At 43.9% G+C, this 25,692-nt stretch overlaps 1 protein-coding gene across 1 annotated transcript in view; it reads left to right on the top strand.

Annotated features, from left to right (window-relative positions):
* Positions 1 to 2,366: 2,366 nt before the first annotated feature.
* Positions 2,367 to 25,692, top strand: part of lrpprc (leucine-rich pentatricopeptide repeat containing) — a 70,197-nt gene continuing 46,871 nt past the window's right edge. The window contains exons 1-16 of the mRNA XM_020460443.2: positions 2,367 to 2,631; positions 3,290 to 3,498; positions 4,711 to 4,833; positions 5,069 to 5,190; positions 5,387 to 5,445; positions 5,546 to 5,632; positions 8,734 to 8,860; positions 11,092 to 11,236; positions 11,494 to 11,651; positions 12,098 to 12,203; positions 12,301 to 12,408; positions 17,619 to 17,737; positions 17,971 to 18,064; positions 18,889 to 18,958; positions 23,837 to 23,864; positions 24,232 to 24,289. Of these exons, the coding sequence (XP_020316032.2) occupies positions 2,420 to 2,631; positions 3,290 to 3,498; positions 4,711 to 4,833; positions 5,069 to 5,190; positions 5,387 to 5,445; positions 5,546 to 5,632; positions 8,734 to 8,860; positions 11,092 to 11,236; positions 11,494 to 11,651; positions 12,098 to 12,203; positions 12,301 to 12,408; positions 17,619 to 17,737; positions 17,971 to 18,064; positions 18,889 to 18,958; positions 23,837 to 23,864; positions 24,232 to 24,289 (1,825 nt within the window). The 5' untranslated portion in view covers positions 2,367 to 2,419. The remainder of the gene's footprint in view (positions 2,632 to 3,289; positions 3,499 to 4,710; positions 4,834 to 5,068; positions 5,191 to 5,386; positions 5,446 to 5,545; positions 5,633 to 8,733; positions 8,861 to 11,091; positions 11,237 to 11,493; positions 11,652 to 12,097; positions 12,204 to 12,300; positions 12,409 to 17,618; positions 17,738 to 17,970; positions 18,065 to 18,888; positions 18,959 to 23,836; positions 23,865 to 24,231; positions 24,290 to 25,692) is intronic.

Raw genomic sequence — 25,692 nt, 5'->3', positions numbered from 1 at the left:
GACTCAATGGTTACTAAAATGGGAAGAGGTCTGTCCATGATAAGGTGTTGCTCTGCTTTTTTGATATCTCAGTCAGCCATATAGGTGCTACAGGCCATAGTTTTGTCGCACCTGGACTACTGTCCAGTTGTGTTGTCAGGTGCGGCAAAGAAGGACATAGTTGGTCCAAAACAGAGCAGCACGTATTGCACTTAGATGTACATGGAGGGCGAATGTCAATGACATGCATGTCAATCTCTCCGGGCTCAGTTGAGGTGCGAGGTGTTGAAGGTACCGAACTGTCTGTTCAAGCATTTAGCACACAGTTCGGACACTCATCGGTATCACACATGACAAGCAACCAGAGATCTCTTCACAGTACCCATGGCCAGAACAGAGGCTGGGAAACACATAGTATTAAATAGAGCCATGACCAAATGGAACTCTGTCACCCCACCCAAGTGGATGAAAAAAAATCATACTTCAGTAACATATTTTACATTTAATGTATTTATGTCAATTTTATTTGTATTTTATTAGCATGAAGTATATTAAATACATTTACAATTATTAAAATGATCTAAATTGGGACACTTTTTATTTACTTAAGTATATTCTTAGTATATATAAAATATATATTTTTATGTATATTTCTCATAAATTAGAAATATTGTATACTAAAATGGTATTTGAATTAGAATTCCTGTATTTTCTTTACAAAAAAAGTGTATTTATAATGTGTTTCAAGTATACTTTTAGCTATAAAACAAAGAGTCGCACACTCCATATACACTTATGTATAAACTCCCAGTTTTCACTGAGCAAAAATATAAACAACATGTAAAGTGTTGGTCCCATGTTTCATGAGCTGAAATAAAATATCTCAGAAATGCTCTATACGCACAATGAGCTTATTTCACACACATTTGTTTTTATCCCAGTTAGGGAGCATTTCTTCTATGCCAAGATAATCCATCCACCTGATAAGTGTGGCATACCAAGAAGCTGATTAAACAGCATGATCATTACACAGGTGTACCTTGTGCTGGGGACAAAAAAAAGGCTACTCTAAAATGTGCCATTTTGTCACGCAACACAATGCCACAGATGTCTCAAGTTTTGAGGGGCCATGCAATTGGCATGCTGACTGCACTAATGTCCACCAGCGCTGTTGTCAGATAATTGAATGTTAATTTCTCTACAATACGAGAAATGAACCAATGTCATTTTAGAGAATTTGGTAGTATGTCTAACCGGCCTCCCAACCGCAGACCACGTTCATGGCATCGTGTGGGCGAGCAGTTTGCTGATGTCAACATTGTGAACAGAGTGCCCCAAGGTGGCGGTGAGGTTATGGGCAGACATAAGCTACGGACAACGAACACAATTGCTTTTTATTAATGGCAATTTGAATGCACAGAGATACCGTGACAAGATCCTGAGGCCCATTTTTGTGCCATTCATCCGTCTCCTTCATCTCATGTTTCAGCATGATAGTGCACAGGCCCATGTTGCAAGGATCTGTACACAATTCCTGGAAGTTGAAAATGGCCCAGTTCTGCATACTCATCAGACATGTCACCTATTGAGCACGTTTGGGGCGCCAGGTAGACTAGTGGTTGGAGCGTTGGGCCAGTAACTGAAAGGTTGCTGGATTGAATCCCAGAGCTGACAAGGAAAAATGTGTCGTTCTGCCCCTGAACAAGGCAGTTAACCCACTGTTCCCTGGTAGGCTGTCGTTGTAAATAAGAATTCGTTCTTTAACTGACTTGTCTGGTTAAATAAAAACATTTGGGTATGCTCTGGATCGACGTGTGTTCCAGTTCCCGTTAATATCCTTTAACTTCTCACAGCCATGAGTGGGACAACATGCCACAATCAACAACTCTATGCGAAGGAGATGCGTTGTGCTGCATGAGACAAAATGGTGGTCAAACCAGAGACCGACTGGTTTTCTGATCTATATCCCTACTTGTTTTTTTTGTTTTTTTTTTAACTATCTGTGACCAACAGATGCATATCTGTATTCCCAGTCATGCGAAATCCATAGGGGCCTAATTGATTAATTTCAATCGACTGATTAACTTCTATTAACTGTAACTCGGTAAAGTCTTTAAATTATTGCATTTATATTTTTGTTCAGTATACATTCAGGACTAGACTAAGACGCTTCGTGCTTGTGCTCATGTAACGAAACGGAGGTGAATAACTGTATCGTTGGGGTGTTGCCGTATAATAAATCCAGAAAATGCAATGTAAGATAGAAAATAGGCAAGTAATGGTCATAATATGTACATTTACACATGTCTATCATGTAAAATTATAACACTTCTCTGATTGGTTAAAACTGGGGGAATAATATAACCCGACAATAAGCAAAAACCCCTCTACTGATCTCTTGTTCTCGACCGTTAGCCTTTGAACCCGTCACGTGGTGCGGATGCCCTTCCATTCCTCGCACTTTAGGTTAAACATGGCTGCGCTCTTGAGATCTGCACGACTTCTGAAATGTTCGCCATCGGGCTTTCTTCAAAGAACAGGGACGAACAGAAATGGACCGCAGCTCAGTCGACTGTACAGTGGAGCGATCGGTGGTAAAGGCTCCGGAGTCTGTTCAAGACAAATCGTCCCAGGCCCATACAGTGTACACAGGTAGCGTAATGCTGGCTAGCCGGTCCATGCTGGATTGGCATCCTACGGTTGTCATTGAGCTTCAATGACAGTCATAGTAATGTGCCTAAACACTAATATCACCTGTTATCATGAGAGCAAATGTATTGATGTGTGTGTATGTTATATACTGGTCTTAGCCTGTATTATTTAGTCAACAATCTAATATGTAACACAAATATGGCCTCCTTGCATAAGTCCTAATGACGTTCAATTCACATAGCTAATTATAACAAAATCATGTAACGTTTGCTAGCTATCTATGTTGTATGGGACGACTATTAACTAATTGTATTTAAACTAGTAACCCTGTTTCTGCACAATGAATATACAAAGAACTGATGGCTACAATCTGAGGGCTTGACGCCATCTTCTGCTCCGTTAAAATAACGTTAACTTTCCCGGGAGGGGTTCGATTATGTGATTTGAAGGAGTTGGTGACTACACTTAGGCCCACAGGCCTGTATAGGGTGATGAGTGCCTTTCGGATCAGGCAAGGAAGCAGGGGTGCTCAGGTCAAGGTCATTCTTGTGGCACCGTGGCCTTTAATGGGAGATCCAAAACGTTATCTTTGCTGTAAACCTTATAGCCTATTGCCATAAACCATATATAACCCATTGCCCGGTCTTCCCTCTGCTAGGTGTGTGTGGCCCTATGCAGGGGTACGTCACTACGCCATGGTTACAGAGCAGCGGGGGCCACCCACTGATGAGTCCAGTTTGGGTGTGCGATCTAAGCAGGCCCAGCAGTTTGACTGGGCCCTGGCAAAGCTTGACAGTTCAGTGAGGAGGACGGGACGCATCACCAAGACCTTGCTGCTGCGCATCTTCCACGACATCTGCCGGACAGGTAAATAGTTAACTTCTTGATGCACCCATCCAGTTAGCAGGATCATTTTTGTCAATATTCGCTGAATTGCAGAGCGCCAAATTCAATTACTAAAAATATTAAATTTTCATGAAATCACAAGTGCAATATAGCAAAACACCGCTTAGCTTGTTGTTAATCCACCTGGCTTGTCAGATTTCAAAAAAGCTTTTCGGCGAAAGCATACCAAGCGTTTATGTAAGGACATCTCTCAGTGCAGACAAAACATTACAAACAGCTAGCAGCCAAGTAGATTGGTCACGAAAGTCAGAAAAGCAATAAAATGAATCGCTTACCTGTGATGATCTTCGGATGTTTGCACTCACGAGACTCCCAGTTACACAATAAATGTTCCTTTTGTTCCATAAAGATTATTTTTATATCCAAAATACCTCCATTTGGTTGGCGCGTTATGTTCAGAATTCCACAGGTTCGAGCGGTCACGACGGGGTAGACAAATTCCAAATAGTATCCGTAAAGTTCGTAGAAACATGTCAAATGTTTTTTATAATCAATCCTCAGCTTGTTTTTACAATAAATAATCGATAATATTTCAACAAGACCGTAGCTTTTTCAATAAGAAAGAGGGAGAGAGAGAAAACGTCTGCTCCAAGCTGTCGCGCATGCAAAACGCTGCTGGCACCCAGCCATACAATGACACGATGTGATCTTTCTCGCTCATTTTTCAAAATAAAAGCCTGAAACTATGTCTAAAGACTGTTTACAACATGTGGAAGCAATAGGAAAAGGAATCTAGTTGATATCCCTTTAAATGGAGCGAAGGCAGGCAATGGAACAGAGAGCTTTCGGGAAAAACAGCACTTCCTGGTTGGATTTTCCTCAGGTTTTCGCCTGCAATATCAGTTCTGTTATACTCGCGGACAATATTTTGACAGTTTTGGAGACTTTAGAGTGTTTTCTATCCTAATCGGACAATTATATGCATATTCTAGATTCTGGGCCTGAGAAATAGGCAGTTTCATTTGGGTACGTTTTTCATCCAAACATCAAAATACTGCCCCTTACACTCAACAGGTTAAGCAACTTGACCACTTTCCTCCTTCCTTTGAGAATCTCAGACTAGCACCTCACTCCTTTTTTTGTTGAATTTTTTTCTTCTTCTACATCTTGACATGCTTACCCTCCAACTAACACATGGCTTGTACTTCTATATTTTTTTCTCTCTTTCTCAAGGCTACCCTAGTGGGAACCAGGCCCTGCTCCTCCTGCGGAGCTGTGGCTCTCTACTGCCTGAGATGCCCCTGGCGGAACGCACTGAGCTGGCCCACCGAATCTGGGACAAGCTACAGGAGCTGGGTATAAGGCTGCGGGCATAGAACCCAAACCCAGAGGGCATTATTGGGACAGGGCACTGGGGAAAAAAATATCAGTGGATGTAGGAGGGTCAGAAGACAATGAAAATGGAGGGTGGATGGAGGTCTTCCTACAGTGCTGTAGGAAAAAAAATGGGTTATTGAGATGACAAAGTTAATTGGTGACTAGTTTGTGGTCATGTTGGTGATTAGTAAATGTTCCTTTTTTTACTGTCAAGGTGCCTCATACGATGCCAGTCATTACAACGCACTGCTCAAGGTATACCTGCAGAACGAGTTCAAGTTCTCCCCCACAGAGTTCCTGGCCAAGATGGAGGCAGCCGGCGTGCAGCCCAACCGAGTGAGTAGATTCACTGCATCTTATCAATTATCTTGATATTCTTTATGACGTTTACGGGGGAAAATGAACTGGAACTTTTTCTTGCTTTTCTTTTTTAGCTGTCTTTCTTTGTATATTGTAACTTAGCACTTACATCATGATAAGATGGTCTTCGATATAGATGAAAGCTTGAGATGACAGCTCTCCTCCTGTTCAGGTGACCTTTCAGAGACTGATTGCAGCCTACTGCCATGATGGGGACATTGAGGGTGCCAGGTAAGACAGACTTTTACCAGTTTATTAAGACAGAGACTTGATATCGGAGTAATGTGAAGTGAAGGACTGTTTATTGAGTCCTCATCACACTCCCTTTCAGTACAATCCTGGGTTTCATGAAGAGCAAGGACCTGCCAATCACAGAGGCTGTTTTCAACTCCTTAGTGACAGGTCATGCACGTGCAGGGTGAGTGTCACATTTGAATCCTTGCTTGTGTTGTAGGTTATGTATTTATAATGCATGTCAATGATAAGTATAAATGTGCCCCTACCGCCTAATTCTTAATGTGTTTTGGTCTTGTTAGGTTGTAAATCTCAGAGTAAGAAGTTGACAGACACAGTATGAAAGCTCCAACCAAGTTTATTCACCCATTGGGTCAATACAGCTGCATAAGACAAAGATATGGTTCCACCAGTGATAGTATGTATATACCCCAATTTGGGTAGTCTCTCATCTAAACATAACTTCCTGCCTAGCAATAAAGATGTAAAGTGATACGGGCAATAAACTGTTCCTTCTCCCTTCATGTGACCTTACCTCGAACCCCCTTCCTCACTAATCCACATCTCTCCACCCTTATCAGTGCCTGCCAACATGTGATCATCTTCCTACTACAGATAACCATTAACTTCTGGTGTAGACCCTAGACCAGGGATTCCCAACTGGTGGGTCGCAACCCCTCCCCATGGGGGTGTAGGATGATTTTAAGGGGTCATGGGACTTTTGCAAGAATATAAAAAATGTAATTCATATTTAGAAAGGTAACCGCCGCACTGAAACTTTTATATTGAAAGAATACGGCCTCGCCGCATATTGTTGCTGACTTTCACAACGTTACCGCGACACTTTTGAGGAGCAGTTCCTTTTTAGTGCTGATTTGCATACCACTGCAAAGGCTGTCTTTAACACAATTGATATGCACCTGGGCTCCGAGGGACTGGTCTGGGATGGGTGTGACCACTGATAGGGCAGCTGCCATGACGGGATAGCACTCAGGAGTAGTAAAGCAGATCCTGGAGGAAGCACAGAGTGCAATGTGGAACCACTGCTTCCTACACAGGGAGGCATTGGCAGCGAAGGACATGGTGCCTGAGCTCCACGACACTATACAAGATGTGTGTCAACTATATCAAAAATAAAAGGTGTTTCCAGGCCTTCTGTGGGGAGTGGGCGCCTTGCAGAGGTCTGCTGGCTTTCCAGGAGTAAAGTGCCGGGTCGCTTTTATGAGCTTATTTTGGAAAATGCATTTATTTTTATGCGTTTATTTAGGAAAATAATTAATCTCTTCCTGAACATTTTGATTGTTAGGAATGGCTCACATAGGTTGCCCACCTGGCAGATATTTTTGATCATTCGAATTCGCTCAATGTGTCAATGCAAGGGAGGGGGCACAATCGATTTGAACAGAGAGACAAAGTGGATGCCTTCAAGATGAAGCTTACCGTTTGGGCAAATCATATTTTTAATGGGAGTATTGACATGTTTCCCAACGCCCACAATCTGATCAACAAAGCGCACGGTGACACACTGGGGGGGGGGGGGCGTTGAACAGCATCTTGTCAGGTTGCAGGGAAAATTGTGTGACTACTTCCCGAAGGAGAACATGAGACGACGTCTGGATACGGGGACCCCTTTCGAGTAGAGATGGGAAGCGTCACATTGCCCAGCAATGAAGAGGATCTGCTGGTGGAGCTGCCATTTGATAGCGGACTGAGCATGCGCGTCCTGGAAATGACTCTGCCACAGTTCTGGTGGGGCTTAGTGGGAGAGTATCCTGCTCTCGTCTGCCATGCAATCAGAATCATGCTACAGTTTAGCACTACCTATCTGTGTGAAAGTGTGTTCACTGCTATGGCCGTGCTGAAAACTAAAAGCAGAAATAAACTGGACAGCCAGCATGACCTCCGAGCTGCCCTGTCAACCCCAGACTTCAATAAATGTATCAAACTGAAGAAACACCCCCAGCTTTCCCACTGATAGGCCACACACAATAAATAAACAGGTTCATGAGTTATTGTTCACTAGGGTAATTATTATTAACTCATTCTGACATTCATATTACATGTTATTGAACTGGTTAAACTTACACCTTTCAAAAAAAAACTTTAAGGTTGTGAAACTATTCACATGGTAATGATGATTAAGAATTCCTAATGATTGTTTTTCTATTTGAACTGGTATGTGATACTGTTCATTAACATTATTGGACTGGTATGTGATACTGTTCATTAACATTATTGGACTGGTATGTGATACTGTTCATTAACATTATAGGACTGGTATGTGATACTGTTCATTAACATTATTGGACTGGTGTGTGATACTGTTCATTAACATTATTGGACTGGTGTGTGATACTGTTCATTAACATTATTGGACTGGTGTGTGATACTGTTCATTAACATTATTGGACTGGTGTGTGATACTGTTCATTAACATTATTGGACTGGTATGTGATACTGTTCATTAACATTATTGGACTGGTGTGTGATACTGTTCATTAACATTATTGGACTGGTATGTGATACTGTTCATTAACATTATTGGACTGGTGTGTGATACTGTTCATTAACATTATTGGACTGGTATGTGATACTGTTCATTAACATTATAGGACTGGTATGTGATACTGTTCATTAACATTATTGGACTGGTATGTGATACTGTTCATTAACATTATTGGACTGGTGTGTGATACTGTTCATTAACATTATTGGACTGGTGTGTGATACTGTTCATTAACATTATTGGACTGGTATGTGATACTGTTCATTAACATTATTGGACTGGTGTGTGATACTGTTCATTAACATTATTGGACTGGTATGTGATACTGTTCATTAACATTATAGGACTGGTATGTGATACTGTTCATTAACATTATTGGACTGGTTTTAATGTCGTGTTCTGAGTCTGATAATGTATTACACCCCACTCCTGAACGGTTCTCCTAATTAAAATGGCTTATTCTCTTGAATTTATGTTTTCTCAGTTAATATGGCTGTGTAATTACTTTCTTTAATACCATAATAGTAGGCCATTGAGACAGTCGATTTTGCAAGTGAAGAATGCAGCTGCAATACATTACAAAATGTAATATTGGGTCGCGGCTCAATTGTCATTGTCAAATTTGGATCCCCAGGCAAAACCTGTTGAGCACCACTGCCCTAGACTATGCCACCCCTCATGTCTCTAGTATAACTAGTGATTAACAAAATTGTCACGTTTGCAAATCTGAACCCATCAGTCTTATTGTGTTGACTTGTGTGTCTCTCGTGCCCATACAGTGACATGGAGAGTTCAGAGAGCATCCTGCAAGTCATGAAGGGGGCAGGCATCGAGCCGGGCCCTGACACATATGTGGCACTGCTCAACGCCTATGCAGAGAGAGGGGATATGGACAAGATCAAACAGGTGAGTGGACCATTGGGTTTGTGTGAGTGGATAAGATCTAGTAGGTAAGTGACACCTTGTAGTGTGCATGTCGGGGTTTCCATTAGCCAGTAATGGCCGGCTTTTTGTAAAAAATCAATTAAAAAAAATCGGTAAAGAAAATTGTAGCCTGACAATTATCCAGGAGAAGAAAAAATCATTTTGTGAAATAATGCTTTTTAGCCTATTCATTGATGGAAATAGATTTGACTGATCATGCTTATCGGTCTATAGGTTAATTTGCATAATTTAGTGGAATTAAATTGGCGCGTGTGTGGAGTATTTTCGTTATGTACAGTGCATTAGGAAAGTATTCAGACCCCTTGACTCGTTTCCACATTTTGTGACGTTGCAGCCTTATTCTAAAATTGATAGAAATCTTATCAATCCCCATTATGACAAGGCAAAACCTGTTTCTGGTGTTTTTTTTGTGCAAATGTATTAAAAATAAATAACAAATACCATATTTGCGTAATTACATATCTGGGGAAGGGTACCAAAAACATTCTGCAGCATTGACGGTCCCCAAGAACACAGTGGCCTCCATCATTCTTAAATGGAAGAAGTTGGGAACCATCAAGACTCTTCCTAGAGCTGCCACCCGGCCAAACTGAGCAATCGGGGGAGAAGGGCCCGGTCAGGGAGGTGACTAAGCACCCGATGGTCACTGACAGCGCTCAAGAGTCCCTCTGTGGAGAAGGGAGAACCTTCCAGAAGGACAACCATCTCTGCAGCACTCCACCAATCCGGTCTTTATGTTAGAGTTCCCAGACAGAAGCCACTCCTCAGTAAAAAGGCACAGCCTGCTTAGAGTTTTCCAAAAGGCACCTAAAGTCTCTCAGACCATGAGAAACAAGATTCTCTGGTCTGATGAAACCAAGCTTGAATTATTTGGCCTGAATGTCATTCTTCACGCCTGGAAGAAACCTGGCACCATCCCTACGGTGAAGTGTGGTGGCAGCATCATGCTGTGGGGATATTTTGAAGCGGTAGGGACTTGGAGACTAGTCAGCATTGAGGAAAAGATGAACAGAGCAAAGTACAGAGATCCTTGATGAGAATCTGCTCCAGAGCTCTCATGACCTCAGATTGGGGTGAAGGTTCACCTTCCAACAGGACAATGACCCTAAGCACACAGCAAAGACAACAGAGTGGCTTGGGGACAAGTCTCTGAATGTCCTTGAGTGGGCCAGCTAGAGCCTGGACTTGAACCCGATCGAACACATCTGGAGAGACCTGAAAATAGCTGTGCAGCGACACTGTGCTGCGATACTATCCAACTGACAGCTTGAGAGGATCTGCAGAGAAGAATGTGAGAACCTCCCCAAATACAGGTGTGCCAAGCTTGTAGCGTCATACCCAAGACGACTTGAGGCTGTAGTTGCTGCCAAAGGTGCTTCCACAAAGTACTGAGTAAAGGGTCTAAATTCTTATGTAAATGTGATATTTCAGTTTTTGCTTTGTCATTATGTGTGTAGATTGATTTTGGGGGGGGAGAAACGATTCAATCCATTTTAGAATGAGGCTTTCTGGACAACTGTCGGAAAGTCCGAGCTATAGAAAGAGGCCTGAGTTCTCGAGTTGGAATCCCGAGTTGGATGACCGTTCAAAATGATTTTTGTGTTCTTGGACACACTGAAGTCAGAAGTCTGAGATTTCCCACCTCCCAGTTGTATTGAACGCGGCATCAAACAGGCAATGGAAGGCAGCTTCATCAGTGCGTCACACATCACTTTGCAATGAGCTGGAGGCAGTATGCATTTTTAAAACCTATATACTTAATTGTTTGAAACCTGTACAATTAATATATATTATGAGACGTGTCTTACCAATACTGTCCCAGAAGCTGTTTGGAATAGGCTATTTCTTTCTTGACAAGCTGACCAATAGAATAATTACCTTAACTTTTCTACTATAGTAGATTGACAGGCTAGTGATTTTGCTGTTCATTACTCATCTTGTTGACTGACGAAAAGTCCATGTGGACTGTCTAACATGTTTTAAAGTGCACATAAGAATTCAATAAGAAGGACCGCACATCGTTTTCATCCTCGACTTGCATGTTCTGTTAATTACCATATTCTAACTGGGATTTGTCATTCTGAGAACCATGGGTTCGGTAAATTAAAATGTTGTCGGTCAACAGAAACCCTAGTGTGTGTGTGTGTGTGTGTGTGTGTGTGAACTGACCCTCCCGTGTGTCCCATCCCCAGACTCTGGAGGCTGTGGAGAACACAGACACCAGTCTGATGGACAGAGACCTGATGCAGGTGGTATTTAGCCTGTCCAAGGCAGGCCATCAGCAGCACGTACCAGAGATAGTGGAGCGTATGAGACACGAGAGAGGATATGTTCCAGGTATGATCTGCTCTGGAGGACTAGCACTTTTTACAGTGATTTTTTTTTTTTTATATATATTTTTATTTAAAAAAAAAATGTATATTTCAGGAACTTTCAATGCAAGTGAAGGTGCAACACTTTATTGTTGATGAGTCCTGTACTAGACGGTGCAGGGACTGAAACTACCCCTGAACATTCTGGTTATGCGTTGTTGAGAACAAATATTATGATATTGGATGAGTCAACCCATCTTTCTTGTCCTCTCCCCCCTGTAGATGCTATGAACTTGTGTCTTAGCCTGATCACCCAGGGCCAGGAAGACACAGCCTTCACTGTGCTGAAGACCTTCCCCACCCTGCAGCAAGAGACCCAGAGTGGAGACTCCCCCACCCTGGGCAACTTCTTCCTGCGTCACTGTGTCAACATGGACAAGGTAAGGCTTTAGTGTTTCCACGGCAGAAAATAAAACAAAAAGTTTTAAATCAATTTCATGATGGTATAACATTTTTAGTGTAAACTTAAACAATTTCAACCATATATGTGCAAAAGTTAATGGAGCTATATACTTTGAGAACAATTACCTAAATGAAAACTAGACAGTCGGGGAGAATCTTTGAAATTGCAATTTTTGTCTCTGCCCCATGGCTATATGCGTGGAATTGCAGGAAATTAGCTTTAACAACAAAATTGCCTCTGCAATCAAGAGGGGGGCCTCTAAAACCGCACCCTTGGCCACGGCCGCCACCCCCCCCCCCCTCTGCCTGTTGAAAAAAATCCTGGGGGAAACAATGGTTCTAGGCCAGGATTGCCCAAACTCCCCTCCTGGAGAGCTACCCTCCGGATTCTACAAATGAAATGTCCATTTGTCTGTGTTTTTAGCCAGTGGATAAGGTGGCGCGCTACTGCAAGGAGCTGCAGGACTCCAGCTACCACGCTACTCCCCTGCAGTTCACCCTCTACTGCTGCCTGGAGGCCAAGAAGACTGGTACGCTACATCCTTCTGAGAAATGCACAGGAAGGAGTAGGAGTCAACACAGCCCAGTGAGTTCTTCATCTCTCTAATATTCCCTCCTTTTCTCCAGCTACTGCAGTGGAGGTGATGAAGATGATGAAGGAACAGGGGCAACCCATCAGACCTCACTACTTCTGGCCCCTCCTCACACAACATGCCAAGGACCAGAACACAACAGGTATGGAAATGTGATTAAAACCTACAAACACGAAACCATTTGATATAAAATACTGATAAATCGGGATTGAATGGGTAATTTCAGCTCCAGTGTTCTCTCGATAGAACCCTCCATCTCCATTTGTTTAGCCCATTCATGCTTTGTGGTTGGAGATTCAGATATGAACCAGTACCACCCTCTGGGCTAGCCGTTGTAGTAGATTGACGTTCCAAGTTGACCACCCATGTTCGCTTCACTTGCCAGGGTGTCCCTGGGTCACTCTCCCCTCTTCACGGGGCTAACACAGAGAGTGACAGGGTTCAGAATGAGTGAGGAAGCTGTCCGTCACGGCTTTGTGGACGGTGACGCCTCCATGCCACTCCCTGCTGGGCGCCGGGTCTGATCCCTAACCCACCACAGGGCATGATGGGACCTGTCTGATGTCACTGTCTGAGAGGTCACTCACATGACGTACACCCACAGACTTCTCTCTCGCTCCAATACTATAAATATATTTTATGAGAGAGGCACTCCTGGAACTAGATGCTCTGATGCTTGAAATAGTTCTAAAATGTGTGCATTTTTAGAAGGGATTGAAGATAGTTAAGGTATTGGTTTTAAGTCACTATGGTAGAAAGGCATATGTGTATGTGAGAGCCTAATGTGATGCCCTGAGGGCCAATGCTGCTGTGTGTCTGTCTACTCTAGAGATATAGGCTTTATGTAGTACTCTCTGGATAGAGAGACTCTCGGAGTCCACAGCATACTCAGGCCTTGGCCAGGTTATGACTTCTCCAGACCACTCCTTTTGTAAGGGGCTTTTAAAGTAGCAGGGCCTGTCAAATATTTATGGGCCAGAGTGGTCCACCCTGGAACGATTTCACTAGTTTGGGGGCAAGTGGGGGGAAAGAGGTCGGATCTGAGCCTGAGATGGAGAGAGGGCACTCCAGACAGAATGGAACAGATGATGACCCCCCCCCCGTTTCTCCCAGGGGACCTCTCGGAATAGATCTTAGTAAAGGTCAAGGAAGGTCGCAGGATAACTACTGTACGTTCTTATTCTCCTAGACTAAAACAGGCCCAGGACTGGAAGTTGTTTTGGTTGTCTGAATGTCAAACTGTACTTTCCTTTCTTCCCCTTTTGTTGCTCTGCTGTTCTCCAGCTTTCGTGCTTCCTCACTCCTTTTCAACGTCCCTCAGTGAATTAGCATAATGGCAGGTTTATCTAAGCGATGCTCTTCTCTCTCATATGAGGAGCAGGCTGATTTGACCTCTACCCTGCCCTGAGGGGGAAAGGATGGGGTCCCCCTTTTTGGTGGGGATTGGGGGACGGTAGCCTGAGAGGTTTAATCCCCCACCCCCTACCTACTCCTGTGGGCATAGGGGTCACAGGTCATTCTGCTACAGTGGCTGTGGAAGCCTCTAGTTTCCTATAGTCCAGTTTCAGCCCTGAAGAAACTACAGGGCCTCATGGGAGAAGGGGGTTTAGGAGCAGTTCATCCTTCCTGTTTTCATATTCTGATATAGAAAACGATTAATTGTGTTGCTACTTTATTTCAGAAAGATAAATGGCTATACTGAAATGGTCGAAGGCGAGTTCAAACTCGTGTCATAATGACCGTATTTGGACAATGTCATGTCACAAAGTGTTCTGCCTTTGAGAAGCGATACATAGTCTTTTTGTTTTTGGAGTCTTAGTCTGAGAATGGCTGCTTCAGGAGGTTCAGAGTAGCGTGCTAGCAGACTCCACCCTGGTTTGAACATATCGGACATCCATTTAGTTGTCAGACCGCTTAGCGGAAACAAAGAAACTTCTCTTTCTTTTATACTCTGGTTGTCCCTGTGTTAGCGTTAACCCTCATGAATGATGCAGCCACTGTTTGGCTGCAGGAGGGGCGTGTTTGTGTCCATCCGTGTGTGTGTGTAAAAGCGTTCGGGGTCAGCGTGGTGGAGGTGATGTGACTGATGCGGAGTGACTTGATTTCATGTAAATGCGAGCGCTCTGAGGGAATTCACTTTGGATTACCCGCACCACTGTGCACCGGCATGAAATATTAAGCGCCATGTCACTTTCTGTCCACAGGTGTCACTGGCGGGCAGGAGCCGGGGCAAAAAAACTTAGCATTTTGATGAGGTGTGGATTTGGGCAGGCGAGTTTGAGGAAGCATATGCTCTGCTTTTGTTCCCACCAGCCGTGAGCCACGGCCGGCTTGTCACTCCCGAGTGGGGAGAGCTCGCTTATCACTTGTGACAACGGTGAGAGCGAGAAAGTGGTGCGGCGAGCCGCCTCTGCTTTACGAAGAGGCTTTTATGTTTTGTGAGGTGCAGATTAAAGCCCCCCTGTCTGCCACCAGGCATCCAGTCTACCCCCCCCCCCCCAACCAACTCTCCTCGACCTCTTCAACAAATGCCCCCTTTCCCTCTAACCCAGCTCTCACCACTTCCTCTCCTGCCATCCCTCAGTCCACCCTGTGAGAGTTAGTGTGGTAATTAATGGAACAAGAAGTGATTCCATCTGACATCGTCACAGCCACCTGTACTCCTAGAGACAAAAACCGAGAGCGACGGGCGGAGGGAGGGAGGGGTAGAGCGAGGCAGAAGGTACAGGTACTCATTTCAAGGACAGAGGAGGAGTGTAAGAAATGGCAACCAGTTAATTCTGGTCCTCTCCTTGCTATTCTCTTCTTTCATTTTCCCTTTCTATTTGTCAATCTCTTGACTCAGAGGGCTTCTCATCTAGTTTCCTCTGCCTCAGTGGACATGTAGTTATAGTCTGGCCTGCGCATGTACCCGGATGTCTAAGGTGAGGATTAAGCCTTCAGTCCCAATGAGTCAGTCTTGTCAGTCACTGAAGTTCCTCTGCTGTGCTCCAGCCAGACTCATGCCTCACCTGTTTAATATTAGAGGGCTAGATACACCTGCTTCAATTGTAAGATGAAGTGCACTTGGAAAAAGCTAAAAAGAAAAGTTAGCTAACCTGTCTTAACACCTTTTACCTAAATATTAAAATGATAATTTGTTCTACTTTATGCAGTGAGTTTATGAACCATGTATATGAAGCCTGTTTGAAACCCCGATGTTTAGCGTTCACCAAGTAACCACTGAACCAGCGCCCACCCTGCTGCTTTTAAAAGCAACTCACTCCCTCGCACACTTGCATTAGTGAAAAAGTGCTGATTCTAGAATCTCATGTGAGAACCAGGTCATATACAGTATATACTGAATATATAAATATCAATGCAATAATTTCAACAATTTGACTGAGTTAGTTGATATAAGGAATTCAGTCAATTTAAATCATTTTAATAGGGCCCTAACCTATGGATTTTACATGACTGGCCCACCTACTGGGGAGCCAGGCCCAGCCAATCAGAATGAGTTTTTCCCCACCAAAGGGCTTTATTACAGACAGAGATACTCCTCAGTTTCGTCAGCTGTCCGGGTGGCTGGTCTCAGATGATCCTGCAGGTGAAGAAGCCGGGAGTGGAGGTCCTGGGCTGGCGTGGGTATACGTGAGGCCGGTTGGACGTACTGCCAAATTCTTGAAAATGACGGAGGTGGCTTATGGTAGAGATAGTGGACATTCCTGCAGTCAACATGCCAATTGCTACATCTGTCAGGTGGATGTATTATCTTGGCAAAGGAGAAATGCTCACTAACAGGGATGTAAACAAATGTATTCATAACATTTGAGAGCGAGAAGCTTTTTGTGCGTATGGAACATTTCTGGGCCTTTTAAAATTTCAGCTCATAAAACATGGGACCGACACTTACCAGCTCCATTGACATGTTTTCTATCAGTCTGGCTCACCCAGAAATGGATCATAGATTATTCAACAGGAAAACAGGTGCTCTTCTCCTTTCATAAAAAAATGAAGAAAGGATGAGAGGACACTCACAGGCTCCATTGAGAAGAAAGCATCAGATCTACTTTTTTTTTTCTTTCTTGAAAGCAGTGAGGGCAGTGAGCTGTGAGGGAGAGAGAGGTGAATGAAGGACACATATGATGGAGTGGCCTGAGTGAGCCAGGTGCCTACCTGGTTAATGCTACCCCTCTCCCTCTCTCCTTCTCCACCTCCACCCCCAGCTGGGGCTCCTAAGTTAGGTTTTAATGGTGGATAAAAGCAGGTCCTTATCTTTTATTCAGGTGTGTTTTGGGGCGGTGGAGGGTATTACCAGGTGAACAGAGACCCTCTCAAGAGGATTGAGATACAGAGAGCTGTGTGGGCCTGAGTGGAGTGTAAACACACACACACAGAGAGTGAGGGAGCCAGGACGTCTGTGCGCTCACATACAGCACTGAAACACTTAGCCTGCCCTTTTGCTGAAGTCTGCATGGAAACGTACATGAAAACATAGCTAGGTATTTCTCACCCTAAGAAAAGCGTGCACACAGTCACACTGGTTCATTCCACTCTTGGCCTCAGATGTCTGTCCAGGCCTAGGCAGCATGGTGCCTGTTCCATATGCATGTGTCTGCTCCTGGGGTGGGTGTACCTGGGGCGGAGGCTTGCGAGGAGAGCAGGGTGGTGGTAATAGGTTTGGAGCCCGGCCCCTCAACCCCTGGATGCTGCAGGGTTGGGGTCCATTTCTATTTAAATTCCCGTCAACTCCGAAAGTAAACCCAATTCCAAATGTCCCTCACTCAAAAGCATTAAAGGAAATTGTTATTGGAATTTCAGTGTGCTTCCTGAATTGACTGGAATTGGAAATGGGATTGACCCCATCCCTGATGTCCACTGTTGTGCTGTGTTGTACTGTGCTGTAGCAGAGCTGGGTATGCTAGTACTGTGCTGTAGCAGAGCTGGGTATGCTAGTACTGTGCTGTAGCAGAGCTGGGTATGCTAGTACTGTGCTGTAGCAGAGCTGGGTATGCTAGTACTGTGCTGTAGCAGAGCTGGGTATGCTAGTCTGTGCTGTAGCAGAGCTGGGTATGCTAGTCTGTGCTGTAGCAGAGCTGGGTATGCTAGTCTGTGCTGTAGCAGAGCTGGGTATGCTAGTCTGTGCTGTAGCAGAGCTGGGTATGCTAGTCTGTGCTGTAGCAGAGCTGGGTATGCTAGTCTGTGCTGTAGCAGAGCTGGGTATGCTAGTCTGTGCTGTAGCAGAGCTGGGTATGCTAGTCTGTGCTGTAGCAGAGCTGGGTATGCTAGTCTGTGCTGTAGCAGAGCTGGGTATGCTAGTCTGTGCTGTAGCAGAGCTGGGTATGCTAGTCTGTGTTGATGTTCCTCCAGGGATCATGGAGGTGTTGAAGGGCATGCAGGAAGTGGATGTACCAGCTGATGTAGAGACGATGTCCTTCTACGTTCTGCCTGCTTTCCCGAACATAGACGCTGCCCGGGATGCATTCAAGGTACGGTGTGTAGGGTGGGTGTGTAGGGTGGGTGGCCTCCACATGAAGTGGCACCAGCGCCTGAAGCGCTACCCCACCCATGCACAAGAGGAGCATTCCTCATCGTCTTCAATGGACAGCCAAGATGAGATGTGTATGTGCGTTGCTCATTTCTGATTGTCTTGGTGTGTGTGTGTACGGTTGCATTTGATATATTTTTCTGTGTTCATGTGAATGGTATGTATTTGTTGAAGGAAATGGGCTGCTCCTTGGAGTCTGAGGGTTTCTTGTCCTCTGAGATGCGCTCTGAGGCTAGTAGTGGGAACCTGGCAGGACTGTTGGTTATGAGTGAGTATCTACCTGTATTTCAACTCCGTCTTAATGGCTTCCTCTGTCCATTCATCATGTCAAAACACACATCTATTACAGGTCATTATGCCGATAATCATGTCTAATGCACTTCCCTTGTTTTCATCACTATCTTTACTGTATTAGTTGTTATCCTCAATCATTTACACCAACACACATCTATTACAGGTCGTTATGCCCGTAATCATGTCTAATGCACCTTCTTTGTTCACTTATGTACACCAACATACATTCATGATGGCCCCATTCCTAGTCACTCATAGTTCAGAGACGTCCAAAAGGCACTATCTACCGAGCGTAACTCTCTGGGCCCAGGGTTGGGTTCTGGAGGATGCACCGGGGAGTTTACTCTCGTCATCAGCATCTGGCCTCTGTTTTGCCTGGAGCCTAATTGCCCCATCAGAGAGCGGTCTCTCGCCCTCTCTTCTCTCTCTTTCGCTCTCTCTATGTTCCGCGTACACTCCTAGCTCATCAGGGCTTTTAAGTGATTAGTGTGTGTGAATATGTTTGGAGGAGCGGGAGATCGAGGGAGCAACGTGCCTAAACTGGTGGAGGTGAAGAGCGAGGGGAGGGGATGAGGTGGAGGGGTGTTTAATAATGGATGCTCGTTCGCTCTACCCGTTTGCTCTCATTCACTTAATCTGTCACACACCTTTTCTTTTTTTTTGTCCATCTGGTTGCTTGGATATTTCTCTTTAGTCTTATTGGTCTTTGACATGTCACTTCTATCTATAATGGCTTTGGGAAATCAAACATCCTTAGTGTACTCCTCAGAATGTGTCTGTTTCTCACTCCCTCTCCAGTGTCTGCTCCCTCCTTCCCTGCCCTGGACCTGAGTACCTTCAGAGGAAGTCTCATCCAGGGCTTCAGACGGTGAGTTCTCTTACGTGGTAACTGTTTATAGAGTAAGAGTGCTCTGTTTGTCTTTGTTGGTTTGCTTCCCCCCCCACTGTCAGTGACTGAGTTACACTGCAGTGTTGTTCTCCCTGTAACAGGTCACCCAGTTCCGGGCCCTGGCTGCCTCATGCATATGGACACAGTCAGTCAGTGGTCCTGACCTGCAGCCCTGGCCCAGGAGCACCCTGGGATATATGTTAATGAGGGTACTCTGAGCCCTGCCCCTAAGGCTCTGCCCTGACCCTACCCAGCCTGAGGTCTGTAGGCAGGCTACAGGCAGGAGGGCAATGATGTAAATTTGTACGCTGTACACCCACTCCTCCTGCCCTCATCTGACTTGACCCCCCCAGGGAGCCCAGAGGTCCTGGCATACTTACGGGTGTTTTTGCGCTGTTGTACTGTCCTCCCCTCACAGCAATATACACACACTTGTTAGTTATGACTATAAAATCATAGTTCAAGGGGCTGATATTGCACATGTCAGAAACATCATCACCTCCTCAGGAGGAAGATTGATAAGTTTCTCGATGAATGTCATGTGAAAGATTTAGACTACATCTGCACTCGTTTCTCACTGGTCTCTGGATGATGTTCCTGGTAGAATGGCCGTCTGCTATAGATTCAGCTGTGAGCCTTGCGGTGTTGTCGTTGCCAGACGGCCTGTTACGCCCATAATTGGGGTTGACGCCAAAGAAGAGGGGGGTGTCACTGGGGAGGGTGTGCTGTGTCAGAGCCATGTCACTACACTCCACAACCTGCTTCTGTCAGAGCAAGGTCAAGGGATAATTTAATCATTAAAGACCCCCACTCCCCCTCCACCCTCTTCTCGTCTCTGTGCCTCTCTTAAACCAGCTGACAACGCCACATACGCACGGCTGTGTCATCATAATTTAGGAATCGTTTTGTGTGGGTTCGTGTGTCTGACATGGTTTTCGGGTGACTATTCATCTAAATATTGTGTAGGGTGCCTCTTTCCTTCAGTCAAGTTCCTCTCTTTTCTTCAGATGATTTGTCAAGGCAAAGTGGCAGTCTTCTGTGTGTGTGTGTGTATATATATATATATATATATCAGTGACTTATAGAAGCTTGCTGTATGTCTCTGTGCTGATTCCTGTGTGTATGTACAATACCAGTCAAAAGTTTGGACACCTACTCATTCAAGGGTTTAATTTTTTTTTTTTTACTATGTTCTACTTTGTAGAATAATAGTGAAGACATCAACTATAGAATAACACATATGGAATCACGTAGTAACCAAAAAAATGCAAAAAACAAAACATATTTGAGATTCTTCAAAGTAGCCACCCTTTGCCTTGATGATAGCTGTGCACACTCTTGGCATTCTCTCAACAAGTTTCATGAGTCTTGAAGGAGTTCCCACATATGCTGAGCACTTGCTGGATGCTTTTCCTTCACTCTGCGGTCCAACTCATCCCAAACCATCTCAATTGGGTTGAGGTCGGGTGATTTGTGGAGGCCAGGTCCTCTGATGCAGCACTCCGTCACTCTCCTTGGTCAAATAGCCCTTACACAGCCTAGAGGTGTGTTGGGTCATTGAAAAACAAATGATTGTCCCACTAAGCTCAAATCCGATGGGATGGCATATCACTGCAGAATGCTGCGGTAGCCATGCTGGTTAAGTGTGCCTTGAATTCTAAATAAATTACTGACAGTGACACCAGCAAAGCACCATCACACCACCACCATGCTTCACGGTGGGAACCACACATACAGAGATCATCCGTTCAGAACAAAGCAACACATGACAACACAGCATGGTAGCAGCACAAAACATGGTACAAACATTATTGGGCACAGACAACAGCACAAAGGGTAAGAAGGTAGAGACAACAATACATCACACAAAGCAGCCACAACTGTCAGTAAGAGTGACCATGAATGAGTCTTTGAATGAAGAGATTAATATTAAACTGTCCAGTTTGAGTGTTTGTTGCAGCTCGTTCCAGTCGCTAGCTGCAGCAAACTGAAAAGAAGAGCGACCCAGGGATGTGTGTGCTTTGGGGACTTTTAACAGAATGTGACTGGCAGAACAGGTGTTGTTTGTGGAGGATGAGGGCTGCACTAGATATCTCAGATGGGGGGAGTGAGGCCTAATAGGGTTTTATAAATAAGCATCAACCAGTGGGTCTTGCGACGGGTATACAGAGATGACCTGTTTACAGAGGAGTATAGAGCGCAGTGATGTGTTCTATAAGAAGCATTGGTGGAAAATCTGATGGCTGAATGGTAAAGAACATCTAGCCGCTCGAGAGCACCCTTACCTGCCGATCTGTACATTTTGTCTCCGTAATCTAGCATGGGTAGGATGGTCATCTGATTCAGGGTTAGTTTGGCAGCTGGGGTGAAAGTGGAACGATTACAATAGAGGAAACCAAGTCTAGATTAAACTTTCGCCTGCAGCTTTGATATGTGCTGAGAGAAGGACAGTGCACCGTCTAGCCATATTCCCAAGTACTTGTATGAGGTGACTACCTCCAGCTCTAAACCCTCAGAGGTAGTAATCACACCTGTGGGGAGAGGGGCATTCTTCTTACCAAACCACATTACCTTTGTTTTGGAGGTGTTCAGAACAAGGTTAAGGGTAGAGAAAGTTTGTTGGACACTAGGAAAGCTTTGTTGTAGAGCATTTAACACAACATCCGGGGAGGGGCCAGCTGAGTATAAGACTATGTCATCTGCATATAAATGGATGAGAGAGCATCCTACTGCCTGAGCTATGTTGTTGATGTGAATTGAGAAGAGTGTGGGTCCTAGGTTTGAGCCTTGGGCTACTCCCTTGGTGACAGGCAATGGCTGAGACAGCAGATTTTCTCACTTTATACACTACACTCTTTGAGAGAGGTAGTTAGCAAACCAGGCCAAAGACCCTCAGACACCAATACTCCTTAGCCAGACCACAAGAATGGAATGGTCTACCGTATCAAAAGCTTTGGCCATGTCAAGAAAAATAGCAGCACAATATTGCTTAGAAGTGAGGGCAATGATGACATCATTGAGGACCGTTAAGGTTGCGGTGACACATCCATAACCTGAGCAGAGAACAGATTGCATACCAGAGAGAATGCTATAGACATCAAGAATGCCAGTCTGTTGATTATTTTCAAGTTTTTCCAACACATTTTTGATAAACAGGGCAAAATAGAAATAGGCATATAACAGTTAGGATCAGCTTGATCTCCCCCTTTAAATAAAGGACGAGCTGTGGCTGCCTTCCAAGCAATGGGAACCTCCCCAGAAAGGAGAGACAGGCTTGGCGGTTTATCACATCTGGCCGTGATTGGGAGTCCGGGGTAGGCCGTGATTGGGAGTCCAGGGTAGGCCGTCAATGTAAATAAGATTTTTTTTCTTAACTGACTTGCCTAGTTAAATAAAGGTAAAAAATAAACTTTTTAAAGAAGAAAGGGTCTAAACCATCTGACCCAGATGTTTTTTTGGTGTAAAGTTTAAGGTGCTCCTTTAGCACCTCGGACTCAGTGACTGCCTGCAGGGGTGGGAGATGAGGAAATGTTGGATGGGCAGGGAGGCATGGCTGAGTCAAAATTGAATCCTGACTTAATGAAGTGATGATTAAAGAGCTCAGCCATGTATTTGTCAATAACAACCACATCAACCTTAAGGGCATGGGCAGCTGTGAGGAGGAGGTCTTTAACCGTTCTCCAGAACTTCTTTGGGTTAGACCCACGGAGAGAGAACTGCTCCTTAATTAAAGTAACTAACTTTGGCCTTCCGGATAGCCTGAATATGAGTGTGCCGAGCCTTTCGCCAAATGCAACTTGAGGTGGAGTAACTCCACAAGATCACGGTCGAACCAGGGGCTGAACCTGTTTTTAATTGTCATTTTCTTGAGGGGGGTGTGTTTGTTAACAATATCATCGAAAATATCAAAAATGAAGGTCCAAGCGTCTTCGACAGAAGGGATCAAGCTGATTCTATACCAATTTACAGAGGCCAGGTCATGAACGAAGACTTGCTCATTAAAGTTGTTTAGCAAGCATCTATGACAAATCAGGACAGGTCTTTTCACTGAGCAGCCATTACGAACACAGGCTGTAAAACAGTGATCACTAAGGTCATTACAGGAAACACCAGACTGATACACATCAGAATTATTTGTGAGGATAACATCGAGGAGAGTAGCCTTTTCTGGGTGTTTGAAGATGACTACCTTCATGTCTTAAAGTAATGATGGACTATCGTTCCTCTTTGCTTTTTTGAACTGTTATTGCCATAATATCGACTTGGTCTTTTACCAAATAGGACTATATTCTGTATACCAACCCTACAATGTCACAACACAACTGATTGCTCAAACGCATTAAGAAGGAAAGAAATTCCACAAATGTACTTTTAATAATGCACACCTGTTAATTGAAATGCATTCCAGGTGACTACCTCATGAAGCTGGTTGAGAGGATTCCAAGAGTGTGCAAAGCTGTCAAGGCAAAGGGTGGCTACTTTGAAGAATCTCAAATATAAAATATATTTTGATATGTTTAACACCTTTTTGGATACTACATAATTCCATATTTGTTATTTCATAGTTATGTCCTCACTATTATTCTACAATGTAGAAAATAGTAAAAAATAAAGAAAAACACATGAATGAGTAGGTGTCCAAACTTTTGACTGGTACTGTATGTGGCTGGCAACCTAATTCTGATTTTAAAAAATTCCACTAATTGGTATTTGACCAATCACATCAGATATATGTTTTGAGAATTGGGTAAAGAAAATTCAGAATTGGGCTGCCTCTGTGAAGTATCCTGATTCTGTGTGCCGATTTCTGTCGGTGTCCTTGTATCCTGATGTCTTGTCCTCTGCTGCCCCCTACAGGTCTGACGATCTGGAGAGCATGGCCAAGGTAAGACGATGCACAGCACTGCTTCTTGGTTTCAGCTCTGTTCATAATCGGCTGGGTGAAACTGTCAGGGGTTTATTGAGGCGGGTGGAAGGTTCAGAATATTTGCAGGTAGAAATATGACACATAAAATCTTGATTTGTAATTTGGATGACCTATAGACTACCAGTTTTATAGATATTTATTTCTGCAATGTTTTTTTTCTAAACGTTCCCCTGTTGATTGTATTGATGCATTTTAAAAGGCAACAATATAACTGCTATATAATTCTGGGGCATGAGTTTTCACTATTCAGGTGTGATGCTGCGCGATTTGTATGTAGGTGTGTCTTTGTATGAGATGCATCTCTTAAGGTTATGCTTATTTTCAGATCACTGAGCTGCTGTACAAAGATGAGCGTTTCTCTCAGGGAGCTACAGGATCTGCTGGTAAGATCATTTGTGAATGGATGAAAATGTGGCCATAACACAATCTATTTTTTTTGTTTTACATTGGAGTCATTTATCATACTCTTATACTCTTGTTTATTTGTGATGGTGCCCCATAACTCTGGCGTTGCAAGTTCCATTCTCTACCAACTGAGCCACATGGGACAGTCAGGTGTTTGTGTGCATGTCGGTACAGTGCCTTCAGAAAGTATTCACACTCCTTGGCTTTTTCCACATTTTGTTGTTACAAATTGGGATTGAATTGTTTTTCAACGATCTACACAATTCTGTCAGTGGAAGAAAATGTTTTACATTTTTTAAAGATTCATGAAAATATCTTTATTAGATATTCAACCCCCTGAGTCAATACATGTTAGAATGACCTTTTGGCAGCGATTTACAGCTGTGAATCTTTTTGGGTCTGTCTCTGAGAGCTTTGCACACCTGAATTGTACAATATCTGGCCATTTTTATTCAAGCTCTGTCAAGTTGGTTGTTGATCATTGCTAGACATTTTCAAGTCTTGACATAGATTTTCATCCCAATTTAAGTCAAAACTGTAACTAGGCCACTCAGGAACATTCAATGTCCTCTTGGTAAGCAAGTCCAGTGTAGATTTGGCCTTGTGTTTTTGTTTATTGTCCTGCTGAAAGGTGAATTTGTCACCCAGTGTCTGTTGGAAAGCAGACTGAACCAGGTTTTCCTCTAGGAGTTTCGCTGTGCGTATCTCGATGACGTTTTTTTGAACAAGTCCTTGCCGATGATGAGAATATGGATTACATGATGCAGCCACCACCATGATTGAACATATGAAGTGTAGTACTCCGTGATGTGTTGGATTTGCCCTAAACATCATGAAGGGTATTTAGAACAAAAACAACATTACAACATTTCTTTGCAATTTTCATTTTGTTTGCAGTATTACTTTAGTGCCTTAATGCAAACAGGATGCATGTTTTTGAATATTTTTTATTCTGTACATACTTCCTTTTCACTGTCATTTTAGGTTAGTATTGTGGACCCACTTCAATGTTGTTCCATCCTCTCTCAGCCATTAAAATCACTATTGGCCTCATGGTGAAAACCCTGCGTGGTTTCCTTCCTAACTCAGTTACCGATGATGTTGTAGTGACTGGGTGTATTGATGCACCATCCAAAGCGTAGTTAATAACTTCACCATGCTCAAAGGGATATTCCATGTCTGCTTTTTAATTTTTTTTACCCATCTACCAATAGGTGCGCTTCTTTGCGAGACATTGGAAAACCTCCCTTGTGTTTGAATCTGTGCTTGAAATGTACTACTCGACTGAGGAACCTTACATATAATTGAATGTGTGGGGTAGAGATGGAGTACTCATAAAAAATTGGTCAACCACTATTATTGCACACAGTGAGTACATGCA

This window comes from Oncorhynchus kisutch, linkage group LG25 (assembly GCF_002021735.2).
Source record: "Oncorhynchus kisutch isolate 150728-3 linkage group LG25, Okis_V2, whole genome shotgun sequence".
In the NCBI taxonomy this organism is placed as follows: Eukaryota; Metazoa; Chordata; class Actinopteri; order Salmoniformes; family Salmonidae; genus Oncorhynchus; species Oncorhynchus kisutch.
Note: the sequence above shows the minus strand (reverse complement) of the source record. Positions and strands in the feature narration are given on the sequence as shown.